Raw genomic sequence first — 24375 nt, forward strand, 5'->3', positions numbered from 1 at the left:
ATCTGCTTAATAAACGACGTCGTTTGAGAGTCATTTGTTTGGGGGTGTTGCCTCGACCTTAGTTACTTGCTCTGGTTATCACCGCCGGCGATGGAGCCGCCGGAGTGCCCGGTATGTCTTCAATCCTTCGACGAGCGCGACGCAATTCCTCGTGTCTTATCATGTGGACACTCCGTCTGCGAAGCTTGCCTCGCGGAGCTTCCGCAGCGGTACCAGGACACTATTCGGTGCCCCGCCTGCACCCAACTCGTGAAGTACCCTTCTCAACAAGGCCCTTCCTCTCTCCCCAAAAACATTGACCTCCTCAGACTCTCCCTCCAACACTCCCCTTCCCCTTCCTCTTCCTCTTCCTCTGATCATTCCCAGATACCGAATCAACGCTCCACAACCAATTCTTGTTACTATCACCCTCCCTTCTCGTCCCATGAGCTTTATGTTACATGGAAGGATTGGATTCTCCCGCACGACGCCGTTTTAACGGACGATCATTGTATTGGCTGGTTCAGTTCGACCAAGGGTAGGGGTTGCTTCGGAGTTAACCGTAGTGTAAGTCTTGCTCCCATTGTTTGTTTCCCTCCTCGGGATCGTTCCAAGTTTAGGTTTAGTTATGTCGCATGGGTGATTAAGTGTTTGGAGGGGATGAACGAGGGTGCGAAGGAGGAGTTGGCGTTGATTCTAGAAGCTTCCGTGAGGCAGGGGAGGATGTGTAGGGTTTATGGTTTGTGGAGTGAAGGGGTGGAAGGGCCTCTGTATATGGTGTGTGAGAGGCAAAGATGTAATTTATTGGACAAGTTTGGTGAATTGGGAAATGGGTTTCTTGCTGTGAGTGAGGGTGGTTTGGAGTTGGATAAAGGTGGGATTTTTAGTTTTTTAATGATTGGGAAGGGTATATGTGAAGCTGTGCTTGCTTTGCATTTGGAAGGGTTGGTTGCTGGCTGTTTGGGGCTTTCTTGTTTCTCTTTTGATGAGCTTGGTGGGATTTGTGTTGATTTGAATGAGGCATTGATGCTGGCAAGGAAGTTTGTGAATGCTGTTTCCGTTGAACACAAAGAAGAAGCAATGTGTAAGGATTGCTTGGAAAATGAGGTTTTTGCAAGCCCTGAGGTTTTGTATGAGTTGTTGCACAAGAGGGGCACTGCTCCCGATAGTGGGCATTCGAGATATCCAATTGGGTATGGCTCGGATGTATGGTCATTGGCTTGTGTACTGCTGCGGCTTCTTATTGGAAATGTGCTGCCTTGGAATACCTTGGAAATGAAGGAAGAGAATGACGGTGATAGCTCTGCTAGTTATGCATGCTGGGTGGAGAAAGTTAGTTCTGTTTTGGAAGACAAACTAGGCTCTGAATATCTGTCACTGAGGCAGATTCTTTGTAAATGTTTGGATGTCAATCCAGGAAACCGGCCAGATGTGGTGGATGTAAGGAAATGCATTCAGAATATGTTAGTCAAACCGCAATTTGATTTTCTGGGCAACTTGGAGGTCACGATAAGTAGGGACTACACAGGTCTCTGCTTGGTTCTAGGGGAGTTGTGTTTGTTGCCTAAGCAAAGTTCTAATGAACTGATTGAACATGAGTTGTGGGAGAAAGAAATTGGTGGTCAACCAAATGTTGTTCAAGATGGCAAAGGCAAATCTGATGAGGACTTTGCTGCTGGCTTACCTAAGGGAATGACTGAACTCAAAGATCTGCAGGGCCATCTTGATTGTATCAGTGGATTGGCTGTTGGGGGTGTGAATTCTAAATTTATATTCAATTATTACTATTTTTACCAATCATATTTCATGATACCTATTTTTGAATGTTTGGGTGACAAGATACTTAGGACTATTGTTTTGGGGCATAAAAATAAATCCTATTTCCATTTTGCTATTGAAAGTGGGTGGAAGTTTGCTTAAGGCCTTCAAACAAATGATAAATAAGTTATCCAATAATTGAGACATGTCATGGGTTTGAATGCCAGGTGAATGTGAGGCTTTTGAATTGATATAGTCACAGTTGCTCACAACTATGCATTGCATTAAAATAGTTTGAAACCACATGATTTAACGAAATTTATAAGCTATGTTCGTATTCAGTATCTGCATTTGGGCTGATTTATCTGTACAATTATACATGGTTGGATCATTAGAGTTTCCCTTTTACCATTCTGATCTGTTAGAAGATATGTTGATTATGCAGTGCTGAATTTATATTTCATTCTAAAAAGTATTTTTTTGGTTCTGCAGGGAGGTATCTATTGAGCTCCTCATTTGATAAAACTGTTCATGTATGGTCTTTGCAGGTAACACTTAAAACACGACAACATGACAATATTCTATTGGGTGCATTCAAATAGCATAATCTCATTCATAATCTTGGCATGACGATGCTATCATTATTGTTTCAGTCAATGCAGCAGATTTAGAAGAAAAAAAATCTTTTATAATTTCCAATAAATAGTTCTTCAGTTTTTTTCCCTACTGACACCAGTTAGCAAATACCTTCTGATTAATATTTAATGACAATAGCCAAATAAATAAAAGAAGAGAGAAAAATGCTGGCTTCCCTTTTTCCTCTAAAAATTAAAACTAAGACTTGCTTTAAAAGTCTAATTTCAGTTGAATTGCAGTTGATTTTCCAAAATTAGAATTCTAATTTTTAAGACAAATTGAATCAGGCATATTTCCTTCAGATGCTCACTTACTCTTCCTACCTTGTTCTATGTAGAAATATTGCATTCATTGTTTTACATGGATAAATGGAAAATACCATATTGAATGCTATATTATTATGTAACATCAAAGAATGATTTATGATAATGACACATTTGGAAGGGCTATGGTCTTTTACAATAAATTAGTGTGGCTGTTATTGTACAAGCTGTTTCTCAGGCTCTCAGCTATTCTATTGATGAGTTTCATCAATGTAAATTTTATGTAGGACTTTTCTCATTTACACACATTTAGAGGTCATGAGAATAAAGTCATGGCTCTAGTTTATGTAGATGAAGAAGAACCATTGTGCATAAGTGGTGACAGTGGAGGGGGCATATTTATCTGGGGAATTGCTGCCCCTCTTAGGCAAGATCCCTTAAGGAAATGGTATGAGAAGAAGGATTGGCGTTTTAGTGGTATCCACTCCTTGGTTGTTTCCAAAAATCATTCTCTCTACACTGGAAGTGGAGATAGAACAATAAAAGCTTGGTCATTAAAGGTGAGTTTGCCATTTTCTTTTTTTAACTTATTTGCTGCCTAAAATAAAAGCTTCATTGGGCAATGAATTCTTTGGGTTTCTTTACCTTTTCCCAGGATGAAACTTTGATATGCACAATGACTGGCCATAGATCTGTAGTTTCCACACTTGCTGTATGCGATGAGGTTCTTTACAGCGGTAGTTGGGATGGTACAGTTCGGTTGTGGAGTCTTAATGACCACAGTCCACTGACAGTTTTGGGGGAAGATCCGCCTGCAGAGATGAAGTCTATCTTGGCTATTACTGTAGATAGGCATTTGCTTGTTGCTGCACATGAGAATGGATGCATAAAGGTTTCTTACTTTTCCATAATTTTGAGCCTTTTGAAGATTAATAATGAATTTTGTAGCCCACTTGAAATGAAATATGGACTTGATCGAGACAATCAACTCCTGCCATTATTGTGTAACATCTCTTTTATCATTTGCTTGTTTAGGTCTGGAGAAACGATGTGTTCATGAATTCCAAAACATTGCATAAAGGGGCCATTTTTGCTATGAGTATGCAGGGAAAATGCCTTTATACAGGAGGTTGGGACAAAAATGTTAATATACAGGTAGATATGCAAACTCTTGTGCTCTGTTTTGGAAATTACAAGGCAATTTGCTCAACTTATGATATTTTGTTTAATATTGTTTATTCAATTAGCATAGAAATTCTTTAAAAAAGTTATTGAACTGTAGGAATTATCTGGAGATGAGTTTGAACTGGATGTCAAAGCATATGGATCCATTCCTTGCAGTGCTGTTGCAACAGCTATATTATGCAGCCAAGGAAAACTGTACGTTGGATATGCTGACAAGTCTATCAAGGTATTCATTCACTTCATCCAATTATTTTAATTTTTAAATTCAGGCCTCAGCATGTATTTTCATTTCTCAATGTTAGAGAGCTAGTTTAAGTGTTGCTTTAATAGAATAATGATATAAAAGAAATCACAACTCACATGCTTGATGTAAATTTTGTTCATTTACATAACATTTCCCCTTGTACTTGTTTATGTGTCTCCATAAATGGAAAATGAAAATACTTCAACTTAGAGCCATTTAGATATTTCCTTTTTCTCCCCCAACCGTAAGAAAAATCTTTGGAAGTGTATGTTGAGCTGTTTGAGGATACCACAGAAACTGTTTCATTCCACCATAACTTCTGTTGTAATATATTGCTAGAGCCTAGATTCTTTAGGTGCACAAGCAAATTTTAAATCTACATACCTTGACAGACTTTTGATAGCATATAAGATAATTTAGAATTTGAAGTTTATAACATGACTTTTTATCACTGAATTTCTGTCTTTTTATTCATGCTTGTGAAATCCTTAACACTCAACAGTTATTATTGATTTGATTCCTCCAGGTTTATCTGTAAACAGTAAGAGTTTATCAGGTGCATCTGTTCAACTCATGGTTTGATTGCTCAAGTTGCAGCCATTTTGATTCTTCTCAAATTATGCATCATCCATGTGATGCTCGGTTCTGGAGTGCTTGTTAATTCACATTTTCGACACAAATGCAGATGATATGATATGATTCAAGTGATACTTAAAAGGTGTTATGCACATATTTTAAACTATTTATTTTTGGGTTTTGATTCTTTAGGTTTGTATATAACTTGAAACTATTGCAGTGAGCTTAATGTAATCTATACCATAGTCTATATCATAGTAAATCTGTTCAGATTCAGGACACATGTCAAGTTTTAGTGCAAAATTTCCCGCCAGTTCTACTTTCTCTCTTTCTATTTTTGCTACATTATCACGATTCCGTTGTGTTGGTTTATATCCAGTGGTTTACTACCCCCTTGCTTTGCAAGGGGTTGTGCTCTAGTTAGATTATAATATGGCTTGTGGTGCCAGGTTTATCATATATCTAAAATATATTATAGCTTAATTCGTTTTTAGAGTTTTGGACATTTTGGGAGAGCTTATTTTCATCTTGTCTGGTCCTAGATTCACACCTTCAAAATTTACATTACCCCTCTTTCCCCCAAATACTTATAAGTTATAACCATTCAATTTGCTATCTTCCTACACTTGATTGATCCAAGAAAACCTTTAACCTAACGTATTAAAATCAAAAGCCTTCGAATATCCTAAAAAACTTTGCAGCAGTCTCCACGTAAGGAGGCTGAGACCTGTCAAGTACAATTTAAATATCATGTCAAACAATTTAACAATTGATTAGCGGCCTTTTTGTATTGGTTTGATCTCACAGCAAACAAACAGAAAGGAGGACTTACTCTTTGTTTGGTTGTGAGGAGAGAAAATGAGAGAACGGAAGAAAATAAAAATAAGAGAAACACATAGGTAAGAAATGAGGTGAGTATTGTAGAAATTAAAAAGAAATAGTCATCTCAGCCACTCATCTTATCTAAATGTGTGTATCTATCTACAACAAGTAATAACAAAAAACTAAAACACACAATAGAAACAGTGATTTCCATGCAAATTTGTTCATTTCGGAGATTAAATGGTGAGTATTGTAGAAATTAAAAAGAAATAGTCATCTCAGCCACTCATCTTATCTAAATGTGTGTATCTATCTACAACAAGTAATAACAAAAAACTAAAACACACAATAGAAACAGTGATTTCCATGCAAATTTGTTCATTTCGGAGATTAAATGACAATACTAATATTTCTTCACATTTAAGTGCAATCAATCTGCACATGCATCCCAATATTCATTCAATTCTTTGCTCTTTCATCCTTCCCCTCTCAATTTTGATGCAACCAAACCACCGCTAGGGTTTGTGTGAAATAACTTATTTACAACTTATATAAAGTTATTCTATGGTATAAGCATTTGTACAAATGTTTGGAAGAGCTTTAAAAAATAGGTTATACATGGACCATGAGTTATTTTTAACCTATTTCAATCAGTTTTCCAATATATCTTATGAAGATAGCTTACAACTTATATAGAAACAAGTTAACTAGATTTTTTCTTTAATTGTAGAAACAACTTATACATAAATAATTATATAATCGGTACTTATCCAATAAGTCCTTAATTAAGTTGTTTATCCAAATGTTATTTATAGATAAATAAAAAATCATTTTACTTCTTTAAAAAAATATTTTAACTTATATGTAGTAAGTTAAGTTAGCTTACAAGATAAGCTTTCTTTTTTCTAACCTATCAGTATTTTTAGAGTAACTTATCCAAGTCTAAGAAAATATTAATCAAATGTACCTTAAGATGTTTGGTGCCAACTCCATTAGGCCATAGACCATGTTTCAAGCATGCATTTATGCATTGTTTATCATTTGCCTTTAAATATAACATTATTTGCTAAATAAAATATTTAATAACACTATGACATACCTATTAACAGTAAATGGTCATAGCTTACTAACATGACTTGATTGGTAGATAACCTTATCCCTTAAGCATGTAATCATAGATTTGATCTTTGACTCGTGCATATGAAAAAATACTTGTTGAAAGAGATCAACCACTTAAATGAATCTTAGTACATCAGGGGATTAGTTATTGTTTTTAGGTTGAAGATTACCTTAATTCACACCAAAAAAGGATCCTAGCTTATCTTTGAAGTTGCATTGTTTTGATACACTTCTTTGAGTGTAACTGTAAAATAATTTTGCTGGAATAATTTTCTCTATAAACATTAAGATGAATGGCTTTATGCATCCTTTAAATAGATAAAATATTTTCTTCCTTTTAGAGAAATAAAAAAGTCTTAAAAAAGTTTCAATATAATTTTGTTATTATATTATTGGTATAAAATATTTATTGACTTTGCCGATAATTAATATCTGTCCGGGCCTAAATGACTAGATTTAATGAGATTTTTTCCTTTCAATTATGATTTTTTTTTACCTACAAAATTTAAATTAGAAATTTTATTTAAAGAAATCAAGTGAAATATTAATTGTACGAACATATATTTAAACCAAGTAAAATACATTAAAATTAAACTGGTTTCTAACTCTATAATTCAAATGCCAAACCGTTTGCTTCTTGGAGAGTGGAAGAATCTCGGGCACGGGCAGCAACTTCACTCAAACCATCTTATGCTAAGCTCTGTATTGCATGTGCGCTAACCCGCTGAAGTTGGAAGCACAAACACACACCTTTATGGCTGCGCTCTCATATTCACCTTTCTTCGCCCTTCACAGAATCACTTCCACTTCCGCCTGCGCCAACGCCAACGCCTTCTTCATTCGGCCTCGTCCTTCTGTTCCTCCTCGACCTCGCCTGCGACGACGTCGTTGCGCACCCGTTCTCGTCGCTGCAGCGTCTGTTAAGGTGCGTTTGCGCTCCGCGCCCGTTACCTGTTCGACGAAATGCCTTAATTACATCTCACCTCACTTTCTCACTTATAGGAAAATCTCGGCCGCGTTCAGAAGAGTTTAGCCGACTTCACGAGCTTAAACTACTGGGTTGTTCGCGACTACTACCGTCTCGTGAACTCCGTCAATGCCTTCGAGCCGCAAATTCAGACGCTCTCCGATGAACAGCTGGCCGCGAAAACCGCCGAATTTCGCCGCCGGCTCGCGCGAGGGGCCACCATTGCCGATATTCAAGCTGGTTCGCTACTCTTTTACGTTGTTGCGCCATTGCTCGATTGGTCTCTGAATCGTGTTTGTGATTGAATTGTAATTTATTAATGTTTCAGAGGCGTTCGCTGTTGTTCGTGAAGCTGCATGGAGAAAGCTTGGAATGCGCCATTTCGATGTTCAGGTCTCATTCTATCATATCACTGTCTGCGTGTTTGGTTTATTTAGACTCATTAAGTTATTGAGTGATGAAAATTTTGGTTTTGTTAGATTATTGGTGGAGCAGTGTTGCATGATGGTTCCATCGCTGAGATGAAAACGGGGGAAGGTAAAACCTTGGTTTCCACGCTAGCGGCTTATCTTAATGCCCTGACCTCTGAGGGTGTTCATGGTATGTGACCGTGTGTTATTGCTAACACTCTAAAAGCTTTGGATATGCCGGAGAATTTTTTCGATACCAGCTCTTGGCTTTATGAAAAATAAACTTATCTGATCCGTGATTTCTTCGCAGTGGTAACTGTCAATGATTATTTAGCTCAACGTGATGCTGAATGGATGGGACGTGTTCATCGTTTCTTAGGTCTATCTGTTGGCCTTATTCAGGTAATTTTTCTCTGGTGGTGGTAAAATTTGTGTTAATCTACTGTGTTTGGTGGTGGGAAAGATTAGATTTAGAGCACATGTTTTAATGATGTGATGTACAAATGAGCTGGGTCTGGTATTGAAGTTTTTTATTAATTAATTTTTGAAAACGTACTGCATGACCTATTGTTAACTTTATTATCTCATGTTTGCATGCACAGAGAGGAATGAATTCTGAAGAACGGAGACTCAACTACGGACGTGATATAACATATACCAATAATTCGGTAATTAAAATTGTCAGTTACTTATTTTGTTTCTTTTTAGTTGTATATTTATTTATTTACTTTGATTTTCGTTTGCTCCTTTTTGTCCCTTTCTTACCTTAGGAGCTTGGCTTTGATTACTTGCGAGATAATCTTGCTGGAAATAGTGAACAGCTTGTAATGAGATGGTAGTGTATTACCTGGACAGAACTAAGTTGTTTTCTTCTTTTTTATTTTGGTTTGGAATATGTTTGGTTACTTATGACTACTCTACATGAAAGCAGGCCAAAGCCCTTTCATTTTGCAATTGTTGATGAAGTGGATTCTGTCCTGATAGATGAAGGAAGAAATCCTTTGCTAATCAGTGGTGAGGTAAGCTTAAGATTCCTTTTATTGTTGCTTCTTGTGGTCCCCTGCATCATCACCATCCTCTTCTTACATATCCAGGTTGACAGTATTAAAAAAATCATTTCAACTGATCAAGCTCAATGATATATGATTCTTGCTTCTCCTTTATCACAGGCTAGTAAAGATGCCGCACGATTCCCTGTTGCTGCAAAAGTAGCTGAACTGCTTATACAGGGCATTGTGAGTACATTCTCTTCCATTCTGAAAACTCTAGTTTATGCAGATAATTGAGAAACACAGTTCTATACACTGATTTTATTTTATTAACAGCATTACAAAGTGGAGCTTAAAGATAATTCTGTGGAGTTGACTGAGGAAGGAATTGATCTTGCTGAAATGGCTCTAGAAACTAATGACCTTTGGGATGAAAATGATCCCTGGGCCAGGTGAACATTCTTATACTTTAATAATTTTTTGAATTAAACAATATTCATTTCACTTTGGTTGGTGCTTACTTGTTAGTAATGCCCAATGGTTGCTTGGCGAAATGTAGGTTGGCATTAATGTCAGCATATCTTTATTGATTTTTTTCCATCATGCTCTCTGTTTTTTATGAATGGTATTAACATTAACATCGTAATGACCTGCTAAAGAATAAAGTGCTTGATTACATTTTTCCTTTTCCTTTTTAATGATAAAATATTTAATTTATTAAGTCAAAGATAATATCATCATACTTAATTTTACTAAAACTATTAAAACTTATAGTCCTTTTTTATTTTAATTATGTATTAAAATATACATGTAAAAATTTACATATTAATAAAATATATATTAACATTACAAATTTTTAATATTGCATATCAATCTGAATAATAACCAAATGCTAATTCTCTGTGCATTGCATGGGCTCACATACTAGTAATATTACAAATGGAAAGGAGGATAAGATGCCTTCCTTAAAAAATTGAAAAGAAAAAGAAAACAAAACAACAAGAAAAATTAGGCATTAATATAGTAAAGCCATTTGATCCCTCAAGGCCTCAGTGCACACATAAATGACACCCCTGTAAAAGATCACGTGCTTTATGTTTTCCTCTATTTTACAACCTACATTTGTAATCATGATTTTTTTGAGTGCATAATATGCTAGAGATTTACACTAATTTATCATAACAATCATGGTTATATGTGTTGAATAATGGCTGCTTCATGTGAAGTTTCTGGCTAACATGTTGGAATTGGAATATTCCTGCCCAATCAGTTACATATGAGTAGTAAGAGTTGAGTTACTGCAGATTTGTGATGAATGCTATAAAAGCTAAAGAATTCTATCGCCGAGATGTGCAATACATGGTTAGAGATGGGAAGGCTTTGATTATCAATGAGGTAACATTTTCAAGGCATCTTTATGCTTTCAATATTATGCACTTTTTTTTTCTTTTACCTATGAAAGCAAAGACCAGCAACATAGAGACACCAAATCCAAAAAAAATGTAGGATACAGTACATACACATGGCATGAGTAACATGCCTTCTTGATGGGCATGGACATACTGGTTGTCAATGCAAGGTTAATGGGGAAATGAAGTTACTTTTTCCTTGGTTCTGAATCTAGTAGATATTTAAATTTTAAAGCTGGATATTTAACATCACACAAGAACACACCAAATCCAAAAAAATGTAGGACACAGCACATACACAAGGCATGAATAACATGCCTTTCTGATGGGCATACTGGTTATCCATGCAAGGTAAATGGGGAAATGAAGTTACTTTTCCTCCTTGGTTTTGAATCTAGTAGATATTTAAATTTTAAAACTGGATATTTTCGGACATACATCAATTGTGAGTTGTGACTCTTGGCCACATATTAGATCTTTTGCTTTTAAAGATTCGGAGAGGGGGTTGGATGACAGCAACCAATTAGTTGAGAAGTAGAGAAAATGTACCGATTGACATCCTAGATGATATTTTAAAAAAAATTGAGCTAAAAATATGCATACTATTCAGTGTTGTTTTGTTTTATAAGCTTGTACTCTGAAATTTGACTTGCTACCTGTAGTTCAGTTTTTGTTCTCTCGAAATTTACATGTAGTATATGCCTTTGATTTTACAAATTATGCATTGTCTACAGAATTGTGAAAAGATTTGATGCTCTAGCATTTATTCTTGATATGTATTTACTTTGTATAAGATATGTTGATTAACAAATGCAGTGGAAACTAGTCTAATCAAATGGTCTTCTAGAATGCTAACAGACTCCTCCACTCCCCTCCTTCCCCCAAGCACACACACATATAAAATTTGTAGATGTTGATGCAACTTGAATAAATGATATGATTGCCTAGATGTAGCCATGTGGCAGTACTAACTGATGTTCAGTACTTATAATTTAATTTTCACTATGAAAATATATTATCCCCATCGGTTATGCTAGGAAACATGATCTATAACCCCTGATTGAAGGTGACAATGAGCTTCTGGTTTATGAAATTGTTTGGCTTGATGTTTGAATTTTATTTATTACATGCCTCAGCTTTCTTACTGTTATGTGATTTAGGACAGTTGAAGGTTTATAATATAAATATGCTAGTTTTTTTTTGGGATGAACCAAGGGTAGTGTCAGAGATCCCATACCAACTAGTGATATAGCAAAAAATTATGTATATAAGTTGGGACAATTCTCACCTAATGATCTAGCTTTTGGGGTTGAGTTAGGTTTAAAACCAAATTCTAAGAGGGTATTAAAGTCTATCCTAGTATTTTTTTTGTTGGTTCTATTGGGCTACCTGCTATTTGGTCGTTAATGGACCACTCATAGATGTCCAATATTGTAAACTTCACACTCGAGATGTTTAGTCCTTGACGTGAAGGGTGTGTTTTGGAGATCCCACATCAATTAGTGATATGGCCAAATATATTAATGGGGGACAAACCTCACTTTTCATGAGCTAGTTTTTGGGATTTAGTTAGGCCCAAACCCAAATTTCACAAAGTAGAAAGATTGAAAAAGGAATGGTTATTGTGGGTGCTTGAGGGCTAAGGGGGTCACTTTGGAAGGCAATAGAAATATAGAATGGGTTTAAGGAGGCTATTTTGATGCTGAGAATGGTACCTGCAATTTGGGGTTTGTGGTTTAAAGGCTTCAAGGGTGGATATAAGAATCTATTTGTGATTGAATAAATTTCTGATACTGTTAGCTATCTTCAGATCTGGGCAGACTAGAAAATTAGAGTAGAGATTAAAGTAAATAATACAATTAATAATTAGCAACCTTGGCATCACACAATGAAGAAGTGAGTAATCTCGTTGACATAATCTTAGATATTATAAATTTTAGGGTAAAATATGTTTTTTGTCTCTATAAATATGGTTAAATTTGGTTTTAGAACTTCAATTTTTTTTTTTTTGGTTCTAGCTCTTATAAACTTTTTGAAGATGGTCCCTAATCCCTATCAATACTAATTATTGATATGAGATACCACCCTGAGTGTTTGTTGATGTGGCATGTCTAGATGCTTGTCATGTTACTACTAAATATCCGTATCTCTAACAGTATTATTTCCTGTATTTTCGGCAGCAGTGTATGACTTTCATTTCCATTTAATAGTTAAACAGATACTTTTTCATTTTTGTTTTGTTTGCTGATACTTTTCTTAAGAATCTGATGATATAATGAACAAAATTTTGAAAATTTCTCAGCTGACTGGAAGAGTTGAAGAGAAAAGGAGATGGTCTGAGGGGATTCACCAGGCTGTGGAGGCAAAGGAAGGTTTGAAGATTCAGGTATATATGAGGGCTCTTTGGTTTTGTTATTTTGAATCTTGAAAATAGTTCAAACATAGTTAATTGGTTCTACATTACAATGTCTTAAACCTGCACAGGCAGATTCTGTTGTAGTGGCACAGATCACATACCAGTCATTATTCAAGCTCTATCCAAAGTTGTCAGGAATGACTGGGACTGCCAAAACAGAAGTAAAGATTTATATAGTTTTGACATTTCATTTGAGTTGTCATTACTATTATAATTTGTGCTATTATGAGTTCTTGATGACCATATATATCATTGCAGGAGAAAGAGTTCTTAAAAATGTTCCAGATGCCAGTCATTGAAGTGCCCACAAATCTTCCTAATATTCGAAAAGATTTGCCTATTCAAGCTTTTGCTGTAGGACATTTAATATTCGTTACTGTTGCTTCTTAAGTATCTTTAGTTTCAATACAATTATTTTTCAATGCCTAATCATTATTTTATTTAAGTGTATATTTTTCTATTAATATATTATTCAAGACTGCTCGTGGGAAATGGGAGCAAGTTCGCCGAGAAGTTGAATATATGTTTAGACAAGGTCGTCCTGTCTTAGTTGGAACAACTAGGTAATTATTTTGGATGTTGTCTATCACTGAGTCATGTTTTGCTTTCTTTCCAGAACTAATGATCATTACAAAATACTTCTTTCTGAGCCTAAAGCTCTGAAACACATGATAGGTTCTATTTAATAAGGAAGAACTTACATATATGCTTGCCATTTATTCATGGGAATCTTGTCAACAGATATGCTCAAGGATTAGAGAGCTACATATTTTGTGAACTTGCTTGTTTTGTCCTTTTGTACCATTTAAAATGTATATTTTGTTTGTACTTCAAATTTATGCTTCCTTGCTGTCATGATTTTGCTTTTATAAACAAATAATTAAGAATTACAATCTGTTTAGTGTTGACTGTTACATATTGTACATTGACTTTATGTTTTTAGTGTCCATATTGTTAAGACATTGGAAAAAACCTTGAATGCTTTGTTCACTGAGAAGTTTGGTTTTTATTATAGCTCAATGTCAATGATTAATCCATGTTGCCAATCTGATCTACTGGGATAAATCTTGGTTGTTATTGTTATAGTGTGTCCATACGTTATTATTTGTTGATCAATATTGAGCAGGCTAAAATTTATATTTCTATGATCTTGAATTTTGAGTTCAAAATCAATCAATTGAAAGAAAATTGATTTTTTAAATTATTTATGACGGCACAGTTTTTGCAAGAAATTATCAGTGTCATTGTTAGAGATATAAACCATTATTAGGTCTATTGCGAACAGCTTAAGCTTTTAGTGGGTGTAATTGTTGAAATGGTATAAAATCAGCCAACAACTTAAGCTTCATCCATGTTTCAAGCCCAACAGAGCTTTTACTAGAGGTGGCAAGCCAGAGAGGGATGCGTTCGTGTTTCTAGTGTTTCTAGACAAAACACAAACTTTTGGGGGATTTGGTTCTGAACAACCATCTTCTCTTTTTGTTACATTAGTTTATGTCTTTTCAGTGGGTCTAGTTTTAAATCTTGCTCTGTTTTCTTTACATATCTTTGTTGACATTAAGCCACCTGTTCCCTCATCATCATCATACTTATTTGTTGTATCTTGTTATAATCAAATATTTACCTTGGATTCTTTACTTGTGCGGGCTATATATTGCATATGTTTGCACATAAGCTTTTCAGTTATCTACAGTTGAGGCTATGTAGAATGATTATTTTCCATTCTTTTTCCATATGCAGTGTAGAAAATTCAGAACTTTTGTCTGGTCTGCTTAGGGAATGGAATATTCCTCATAATGTTCTAAATGCTAGACCCAAGGTTTGTGAAAGCATAAAGTGTTGGTAACTTGGTATCTTCAGAAGCATATGCTCTGTCTTTTCCTTTCATACGACTAAGATTGTGTTTCATTTTTTAAGTTTTGCCAGTCTCACTGAGCCCCTCCTCCTCATTTAATTCAGTATGCAGCAAAAGAAGCTGAAATTGTTGCTCAAGCAGGACGGAAACATGCCATTACCCTCTCTACAAATATGGCAGGCAGGGGCACAGATATAATCCTTGGCGGAAATCCAAAAGTATGTGTGCCACTAATATTTTCTATTTGTGCCTAGTGTTCTGTCAGAACAATATGAATCCTAGGGTACTGTCTTGCCTAAATATCTAGAAAAAATCAAATCAATTTGTATCACTTTTTGTTAGTAGATTTTTTTTGGCTTAATTACATTTATGATTCCTTTATTTTGGTTTGTGTTTGACTTTTGTCCTCCTAGTTTTTTTCTCTCAAGCCAATTAAGTCTCTTAAAAATTTAGCAAATTTGGTCCCCTTGTCAATTTTTTTCTATCGGAAACCCTTGATTCTCATTTTCTGCCCAAAATATTTTCAAATTGAATCAATTGGATTGTCTTTGTTCAAAACCTGCCAACCAAAATATCAAATTTCACCCAAAATAAAAGTATCCTAAAATTTCCCTCTTCAAACCCTATCTCACATCTTATTAAGTGCTTCAAATTTTATCAAGTTTCCACTCGATTTCTTACACTTAAACTTTCAAAATAATTTCATATCCCAATTTCATCATAAACATCCAAATATATTAGATAGAAGAAGCTGGCATTTTAAAATTTCAAGTAGAAGAAAATTGATTTTTGGGTAGGTGAGTCGAGGTGGATTTGCCTAATTTTAGATAAAGGGACGTAATTAGCTATAAAAATTGGGTGACCAAAATTGCACACTTTAAACTATAAAGTGCCATTGAGCTTCCCCCCCAACCTCCATTTGACATGTCACATTGGCATGAGTTGGATCATGGAAGTGACTTCATACATTTTCTTCCTGGTATATATAGATGCTTGCCAGAGAAATTATAGAGGATAGCTTACTTTCATTTTTGACACGAGAGGATCCAAATGTTGAACTTGCAGATGAGGCTATTTCACAGAAGGTAATCCTGTCTGTTACTTATTGTATTTTAATTTTCCTTACTTAAACATTCAGTTTTTAATGAATCTTTTGATGTAGGTGCTTCCAAAGGTAAAGGTTGGATCATCATCAATGGCCTTACTGGCTAAGACAACCTTAATGGGTCTGTGCCTCTGTGGTTCTAGTTGAGAAATGAAATTCTGTTCATTTTAATCATAATTACATGCTTTTAACTTGAAAGTGTTATATTCTTTGCAACATGAATTCAGCTAAATATGTATCCAAAAGTGAGGGTAAAAGTTGGACATATCAGAAGGCTAAATCTTTTATCTTGGAGGCTGTTGAAATGAGCCTTTCATATAGTTTGGAGGGGCTGGAGAAGCTTGCTAATGAAGAATCTGAGATCTACCCTCTTGGTCCAACTGTAGCCCTTGCCTATCTGTCAGTTTTGAAGGATTGTGAAGAACACTGTTTGCATGAAGGTTCTGAGGTAAAAAGGCTTGGGGGTCTTCATGTGATTGGTACATCTTTACATGAGTCCCGGAGAATAGATAACCAGGTGGGTACTTAAGCGTGATAAAAGTCTAAGATTTTGCAATTTGTTTTGCTGTATTGTTCCCCTTGGATTATTAAAACAATTTCCTTGACTGATTTGGCTATCCATATGCAAGGAATATTTTTATTTTTATATTCAGTTACTGTTTTGAATTATGAATAATGTTAACTTGATATCGAAATGTTATTTACTTGTATGTACAAAAACATATAGGGTAGGCATAATTCAAGCATTTGATAGATATTAGTACTCATGCCTCCAATAAGATGTTCTTGGGGCTTCTTTAGAGTTTGGGGCATAATATACTGAAGTTATACTTAACCATTTTAACTTTCTACTCAATGATGGAAAGCTTATCCTCTTTTCCATTTGTTAATAACAATATATTATTATTAATTTATTATTATCCTTGGTACATTTTTCCTCACATTTTGTTACTCAACTTGTAATAATCTTTTCTCTAGCTACGTGGCAGAGCAGGAAGACAGGGGGATCCAGGATCAACACGATTTATGGTCAGGTAGTAATAGTAGACTACTCACTACTGCTACTGCTGTTACTGCTAAATAGTTTTTATATACATACAAGTCTAAAGAGGACTTGTCATCATATATAGACCAAAAAGGACTGTTCCTCAGTCTTACTCAGACAAACTATTGTTTTGATTATAGGGTGCTATAAGTTTACCAATATTGAAAACTTTTAGGTCGACATAGGCTCAAAGGAATTGGAAGGTCAAATTAGAATTGAAGTTTCCTTATGTGCATTTGAAGTTTCTTTCAAAATACAAAAGAATGTTACAACAAACAAAAAGCTATTGTTATTGTGATTAATATACTTTGTCTTTTGTTGAACTATTGAAGTATAAATTTGGATTAGTGCCTTGCTTTTTTTTTTTTCTTAAAATGTAAGAACCTCGACTTTTATAGCTGAACTGTTGAATACTATTTGCTTCATACTTTTGTATTTTCTGAGGGAGCAGGATGACTGGGTGTGTGTGGTTTATGAATTCAGGGCTGTCAGCCAGTTCTCACACTATCTTATCATGTTATAGTTTGCAGGATGAGATGTTTCAGAAATTCAATTTTGATACTGAATGGGCAGTCAGACTTATCTCAAAGATTACAAATGACGAGGATCTGCCAATTGAGGGTGATGCAATTGTAAAGCAGGTTATTATCTATTTATTTACATTATGATTGATTAGTAAATATTTGATTTAAGAAGAATGTCTTAGGGTGTGTAATGTGTATTTGATCATGTTCTTGTTTTTTAGTTTTTAAAAGGAGAAAAAAGGGCTATGCACTGATTGTGTACAATAGTTTTACGTTATTATCCAATCACAGATCACCATGTATGGTAAGTTTGTTGACTTTTACAATAACTACTTAAAAAGTCGTATCAACCATGATTTGTGATTGAATGATAGCGTAAAACTGTTTTACACTACCAGTGCATGACTATTAAACTCTTAAAACTATTTTATAATACAGTTTTCAAAAACTAGTTTTTTGACAAGTGCAAAGAAGTTCACGAGCAACAGAAAACTGAAAAAGAAGTATTACTTTGAAAACAACTTTCAAAAACTATTTTTATCAAACAATTTTTTTTTTCTTGTTCTGAAAAACAGAAATTGGTTATCAAGAATAGGAAACAAATAGTTCCTTAACTCCGCTTTTCTTCCCTTTTCTTTCTCTTCTTCGTTACAAAAGTTCTTCTTTGATAACTAATACAGTAAAATAATTTTACATACTTGCTTTTCCCAATTTTTATTTATTCATATGTTTGTCATATGCTGTGCTTGATGAATGCCATCTTCCCAATACTAACTGGGACCATCACATATTTATAGCTTTTGGCACTGCAAATCAATGCAGAAAAGTTCTTCTTTGGCATAAGAAAGAACCTTGTTGAGTTTGATGAAGTATTGGAGGTATGTTTCTATCATGAAGAGATATTTCAAAAATACACACTCCATCGAGGTTATGTAATTAGTTAGATGTTGTCTACTGTCTAATAAGTAATAACTTCTATTTGTTTTCATATTCTAGATTGATTCAACTACGTAAAACTCAATTTGTGAATACTTTTCTATAATGAAAAGTTTATGGACTTTTTATTCTATAGCGAACTTTGTTCAATTATTAAAAATAACTTGTAGAGCTGTTGCGGTGCATTTTGCGGCCAATATTGAGCAGAACATGGAGTTTGGGCACCAATGGAATAAAAGCTATACACACACACACACACACACACAAACACATACTATTTTCTAAAAGGAAAACAGATACAAAGTTGGAACATTTTCCTTGGCACTCTTTGCCACTTGATTTCATTTTCCTTCTTCCCAAACTCCTGAAAATGAATCTATAGAAACTTATCAAATGAACTAGGACAAAACCAGTACTCTCTGAAAATACCAAAAATAGTTTATTCCAAAGAAATCACATAGCTTGGCAGTGGAGAAATAATTGAGGCACAGTTTCAGACTCAGATCTACATGACATATATATCAGCAGGGAGAGAGAGCTATATGAAGGCATCTAACCTGTAACATGTTATTAGTGTCAAAAAAAGGCTTTGGCCTTTGGAGGAGCTTTACAATTCCAAATTGGCATATCCAAGGTAAACATCTACCTTGTGGGAGAACGTTTGAGAAACTGGAAGTAAGATCTGCAAGAAAAAACACCAGTAGAATAAACAAATCTTTGATAGGAAAATTGTGAATAGTAATGGACAAAGAAAGCTTCTAAGAAAGGGACATCACCTTAAGTATTCTCCCAAAATCTGATTTTTGAGCTATCTACCATTTTAAAAGAAACCAGAATCATAAAATGAAAATATCGGTGAGAAATAAATTTTCAAGGACTCATGTGAATCACATTCATGAATGCTTAAGCCGTGGAGTAGAAACGGCTAACTTCATTTATATGTCTATCTAAAATCTTTTAAAATACTTGTTAGATTAAACTTTAAAGTAGTAGAGCATGCACTTTTTTCCTTGAGTAAAATTTCTAACTTCTTTCTTTAACAGTGGAATTTATCTTGAAGTCTGCAAAATCTTTATCAACTAATTTGCTTTTGTATTTATTATTTTATTATAAGGTGCAACGAAAGCATGTTTATGATCTAAGGCAATTAATCTTAACAGGAGATGATGAAAGCTGTTCCCAACATATATTCCAGTGAGTGCCTTTAAATTCTCAATCGTGCCTGTTAGATTTAGTAGTTTAAGTTATTTCTGACTTGTAGGTGATTGTATAGTATTAATTAGCTCTAACTTAGGAGATTATTCTGTTAGTAATTAATACTGTACATAGCATAAAAATTTACGTGTGTGGACTGATTGTATCCACACTGTTCTATTGGAACCCTCGTCTAAATCTATAGTGCCTAATTGCCTACTTTCTGGTGCCTGTCTCATTTGATAATGTCTAAAATATCAGGGATGATGAATCATGTTCTGTTAAGGAGTTCCATTTAAGTTCTTGTGTTATTGATACTTTTCACAGTAGTATGAGGACTAGTCATTTCTGTCATTTTGATCTTTAGCTATTTTTCAGGTCCATTCATTTATACTTTAAATTTTAATTTTAATGGCCATCGTGTCTCATTCTATTTGTTCAAACCTTTGGGCATTTTCAGTCTTATTTTATTATTCAATATTAGGATGAAATTTATGTAAGAAATCATCAGACTTAATCTTCCCAGCTAAATATTATTCCAAGTCTTTACTATTTCTTGGAGCATGAACAATTTCAGTTCTTGATGAGACACTACCCTGGCCTGAATCAGTTCTCTTTTCTGTCCTTGTTTTTGGCACTATATTAATTCAAATTTCCTTTAATCATTAAAATCCCTGACTAAGTCCTAACCATACTTTATAAACACTATTGATAGTATGATATTTACCTTCCGAGTAATTGGGGCTAACAAGTTATATAAAATGTGAATGAAAGTATCACTTAAAGCACCTCTGTGAGATGAGATACACAAGAATGACAGTCTTGGTCCTTCTCTTTCTGCTTATAACTTATGTCTTATAGTATCCTGATCTGTGGCAAGAAAAGTATGCTGAATTAGCTTTGGTTTTCCACTTACAAGGGTGTTGACTGTAAAGACTAGAATAGTCATTGGTTTTTGTTAATTTTTTGTGACTGAGGTTTATTCTTATATAGTTATATTTCCTCTTCTATTGCTCTTTCCTTCTTTCTTTCTTAGATTTGTGTGTACTGCTTATAGGTACATGCAAGCGGTGGTGGATGAGATTGTCTTCAGTAATATTGATCCACTGAAGGTGGTTCAGCTGTCTCTCTAACATGTTGTATATTTCTTTTCACAAATTCCTTTAATCTTTTGATTTGAATGGATTTTGTAGCATCCACGTAGCTGGGGTTTGAGTAAGCTCTTGAAAGAGTTTGTGACTGTTGGTGGAAAGTTGTTGCGTGGTATGCTTGTTTGCTACAACTATGGTCCTTAAATTTCATCTGCGTAAATGTCTTGTCCTCTTCATTTGCTGTGTTTTGGCTCAATCAAATTTACTGTTTTTATTGATATGCTCAAATGGGTTCTGGTAGAATCTTTAGGAGGAATTAGTGATGATACTTTGCTAAATTCACTTGGGCTAGTGAATGATTTGAGTTCAGTTGATATCGTCAACTTTTCCCTTCCGAATTTGCCAGCACCTCCAAATGCCTTCAGGGGAATTCGCAGGAAGAGTTCTTCATTAAGACGATGGCTTGCTATTTGCACTGATGATTTAATTGGGTAAGTTACTTGATTTGCTGTAGAATTGTGAAGTTAAATTTAGAGTTCTCATTTTCACTGACTGTAAGCCTAATGTAGGAATGGGAAGTACCAAACAACTTCTAATCTTCTGCGCAAGTATCTTGGAGATTTTCTAATTGCTTCATATTTAAATGTTGTTGAAGAGTCTGGTTATGATGAGAGACATGCAAAGGAAATTGAGGTAAAGATATTCTATTCAATTGTTTCTTCTTGCAATTGAAAATTTGGTTGCTATCTGTAAATCTACTAACGTAAGTAGTGTTAGTACGATACACTAATTATTTCATTTTACAGCATAATTGCATCCAAAAATTTTGAAATCAACCACAGACATCAAACCACACCATGTTGAATTATGTATTATTGCAATAAGGCAATGAAAATAGAGCCTAGAGAACCATATTTGCCATAATGACCTATGAAGGAAAATAAAATAGAGCCTAGAGAGTAGAGAACTATAGTTTAGCTTAAATTAAGAAGAAATGAAGTGTGTGCCTAAGGTTTTGCACCATCTGCTCATCAGTATTACCTACTGTTTTTTTAACCTTAAACATCCACACTCAAACAGAATGAAATTTTAATTGTTGACAATCACTTGGTGATATTAAACTTACGAAGTTATGATCCAAAATCCATACTGTGGGGAAATGATACTACGATAGTACTGCTACTGTCCTACACAGTCATTGCCCATGCTTAAAAGTAGAAAAGGAAAAATTGAGTCTTGCTACAGAACTAATGAATATAATTATCCCAATAGTTGCTTTTTGCAGTGATCAATGCCCGTCCCTTTCTATTGATTTAAGGGGATAGATACATGAACATGGTGCTCCTTCATTTGCTAATTTGGAGTACCTTTGATGTGTTTGACCAAATGATAATTTTTGCATTGAAACCAATTACCAAACATATGCATAAGGAGATTGTTGTTTTCTATTATCTGTTTTGGCTCACTGTATTCTAATTGTTTCTTGTTCACCCATTTCTCGGGAGTTTTCAGTTTCTCTATCTTAAAAAATAGAATTCATTATATTTAATATTTTTTGAAATACAGAGAGCTGTTCTTTTGCAAACTCTTGATTGTTTCTGGAGAGATCATCTTGTAAACATGAATAGGCTCAGCTCTGCGGTAAATTTTCCTTTTGCTCCCATGTATCTTTTTGGTTCTCTTGACAACAAACGGCTTATATCAGAGTTGTGGCAGGTGAACATTAGGAGCTTTGGCCATAGAAATCCTCTTGAAGAGTATAAAATTGACGGTTGCCGATTTTTTATCTCAATGCTGAGTGCAACTAGAAGGTTAACTGTAGAAGCACTGTTGCGGTATTGGGCATCTCCAATGGAATCCCAAGAACTATTTTTATCATGAAAGTAGATAATTCAAGAAAATTCTGCAAGACCTATTTTTTTTTGCACAATGTTATTGGTGTTTCAACTAGTCAATTGGTTTGCATGGTGTAGATATAAACCAAAAAGCTACATGGCTTTAGGGGCTCAGGTTCCTTCATCTCCCAGTAGTGTTATCCTTTTTATACTGTTTGCTTTGATTGATGCCTGGAGAACAGTTTTAATTATAACTTTTTTGTCCTCCTCTTTTTGACAGGCAAAGCGATCAAAGGAGCTGCTCCTATTTATTTTAATGTTTTTGCTTAGATTAAAATGAGGTTTACATGGTGATGATGTCCGTTGTCGAGAAGGTTTGCAAGGGCTATGCCTAACACGATGGAAAAATGTGCCAAGGAGTTTAGGACTGCAACGGAAGTCAGAGTGGATCATATTTTTTTTCATGCTTGACTGTAATTTTATTGTCTTGTTAGTTTGTACAAAAAATACAGAATGTAAAATATGAAGGATGTATAATATATTATTATATATAATGAATTGCATTTACAATTTTGTTAATTTTTTCTCTTCTGTGCTACCGCTGGAAGATCACTGTGACGGGAAAGACCACACTCTCCCCACCCCCACCCTTATCCGTTACATCTAAAACTTTGTTTCTTGGACGATGATAATTTTTTTATATAGGCAAATAAGTATGTATGTTGATATAAGAGCACCAGCAATGCCATAGTACAAGAAATTTAACAAGACAAAGACTATTCCCCAATAACATAAACAGATCCCACTGTTATGATGCCATACTACATCCACTATCCCACAAAAGATATCACGAGGATAGCTACCACACTCTAGGATCTAGATATATACAAGAGTAACTCAATGCATATACAAAGATACCAAAGTTCAGACTTGGAGTTAGCCTAAAAAGAATTTCACTGGTACCTGGCCGATTAAATAAATAGAAAACATGGAATCCAAGTGCCCATGTAACTATCGAAGCACCGCAGCTTAATGCCAACTGCAGTGTTTGTTTGGATATACACATGACAGGTCTTCAACTAAATTCTAAGGATATACATTATTTTCTGCATTTCTCCCTTAACATTATTTATTTTTCTTTGTGCTTATTGCACTGGTAATCAATCAATTTTATTATGAAATTACTGCTATTGTTATTTTTGTTATTTAGTTTAAGAATTTATATTTTCTTCCCATTTATTTTTTTATTTTATTTTTCTAACACATGACAGGTCTTCAACTAAATTCTAAGGAAACTGATCTCCAGTTTATATGCTTTGATTATTGATTAGTTCCATCAGCTAAACAATTACAACAGCAGAAACCATAGGCGAGACCTAAACCCTAAAATCATTCAATTTTCTTATAATTAATAATAGAAAAAAAGGGGAAGCAAAAGAATGTAGTACATAACCGAAATTGCATAACCCTGCGTTTCTACGAAAGAAAGAAACCCTGAAATTCAGGGGACGGGTTTACGCTTTCTTGACGAGTGAGTGAGGGAAAGAAGAATCGAGGCATAAGAAATGAGAGAGAGAGAGAGAGAGAGAGAGAGAGAGAGAGAGAGAATGACTCACAAGCTTTCAAACGGTCAAAAAGATCCACTCATTTCTACCAGAAGAAGAGTGAGAACTTCTGATGACGAACGACGATTGCAGGATTCGGAGGCAGAGTCACAAAGAATGCAAGGAACGGGGCGCCAATAAACAGTGAGATCCCTGAGATGGGCAACATTTTGAATCTGATAAAAGAGCGTCTATTATATAAATCTTGTGTTATTTACTGAGTGATCCTGATCGGGGTCAATATATAAATAACAAATAATAGAAGGAGTAATATGTACTGAGTTGAAATAAAATGTATGTCCTATGGATTATGGATTTATTGAATCAAATCAATAATTATTATTAAATTAAAATTTTAATTAAATAGTTGATAAAACTTTAATTTTTTTTACATATAAAATAGATAGATAAGT

The 24375-nt window shown here is 34.6% G+C and overlaps 1 protein-coding gene and 1 long non-coding RNA gene across 4 annotated transcripts; one reads left to right on the forward strand and one right to left on the reverse strand.

Annotated features, from left to right (window-relative positions):
- On the forward strand, positions 1-22937 carry LOC114415447 (protein translocase subunit SECA2, chloroplastic). 2 transcript variants are annotated; one of them, XM_028380130.1, is made up of 36 exons: positions 1-1732; positions 2230-2285; positions 2924-3196; positions 3292-3528; positions 3672-3791; positions 3919-4047; positions 7585-7789; positions 7878-7942; positions 8029-8149; positions 8270-8361; positions 8562-8627; positions 8730-8794; positions 8891-8978; positions 9129-9194; positions 9285-9400; positions 10253-10343; positions 12660-12743; positions 12842-12934; positions 13032-13127; positions 13251-13336; positions 14514-14592; positions 14733-14846; positions 15618-15713; positions 15791-15854; positions 15961-16250; positions 16712-16767; positions 17302-17419; positions 18100-18180; positions 19353-19432; positions 20490-20544; positions 20626-20695; positions 20825-21014; positions 21093-21216; positions 22090-22164; positions 22240-22533; positions 22639-22937. In XM_028380130.1, exons 1-35 carry the CDS (start codon positions 91-93, stop codon positions 22402-22404), a joined length of 5448 nt encoding a protein of 1815 aa, XP_028235931.1. In that variant the 5' UTR covers positions 1-90; the 3' UTR covers positions 22405-22533; positions 22639-22937. The 2 variants fall into 2 exon arrangements, with proteins under 2 accessions (XP_028235931.1, XP_028235930.1); XM_028380129.1 differs by lacking the exons at positions 1-1732; positions 2230-2285; positions 2924-3196; ... (1 more) ...; positions 3672-3791; positions 3919-4047 and adding an exon at positions 7172-7507.
- On the reverse strand, positions 18329-24152 carry LOC114415449. 2 transcript variants are annotated; one of them, XR_003667360.1, is made up of 4 exons: positions 23975-24151; positions 19015-19050; positions 18796-18920; positions 18329-18602 (listed from the first exon to the last, which is right to left on the reverse strand). It is a non-coding gene; the product is annotated as an uncharacterized LOC114415449 (long non-coding RNA). The 2 variants fall into 2 exon arrangements; XR_003667359.1 differs by having other exon boundaries at positions 18329-18920; positions 23975-24152.
- Positions 24153-24375: the final 223 nt, after the last annotated feature.

This window comes from Glycine soja, chromosome 6, assembly GCF_004193775.1.
Source record: "Glycine soja cultivar W05 chromosome 6, ASM419377v2, whole genome shotgun sequence".
Taxonomy (NCBI): Eukaryota; Viridiplantae; Streptophyta; class Magnoliopsida; order Fabales; family Fabaceae; genus Glycine; species Glycine soja.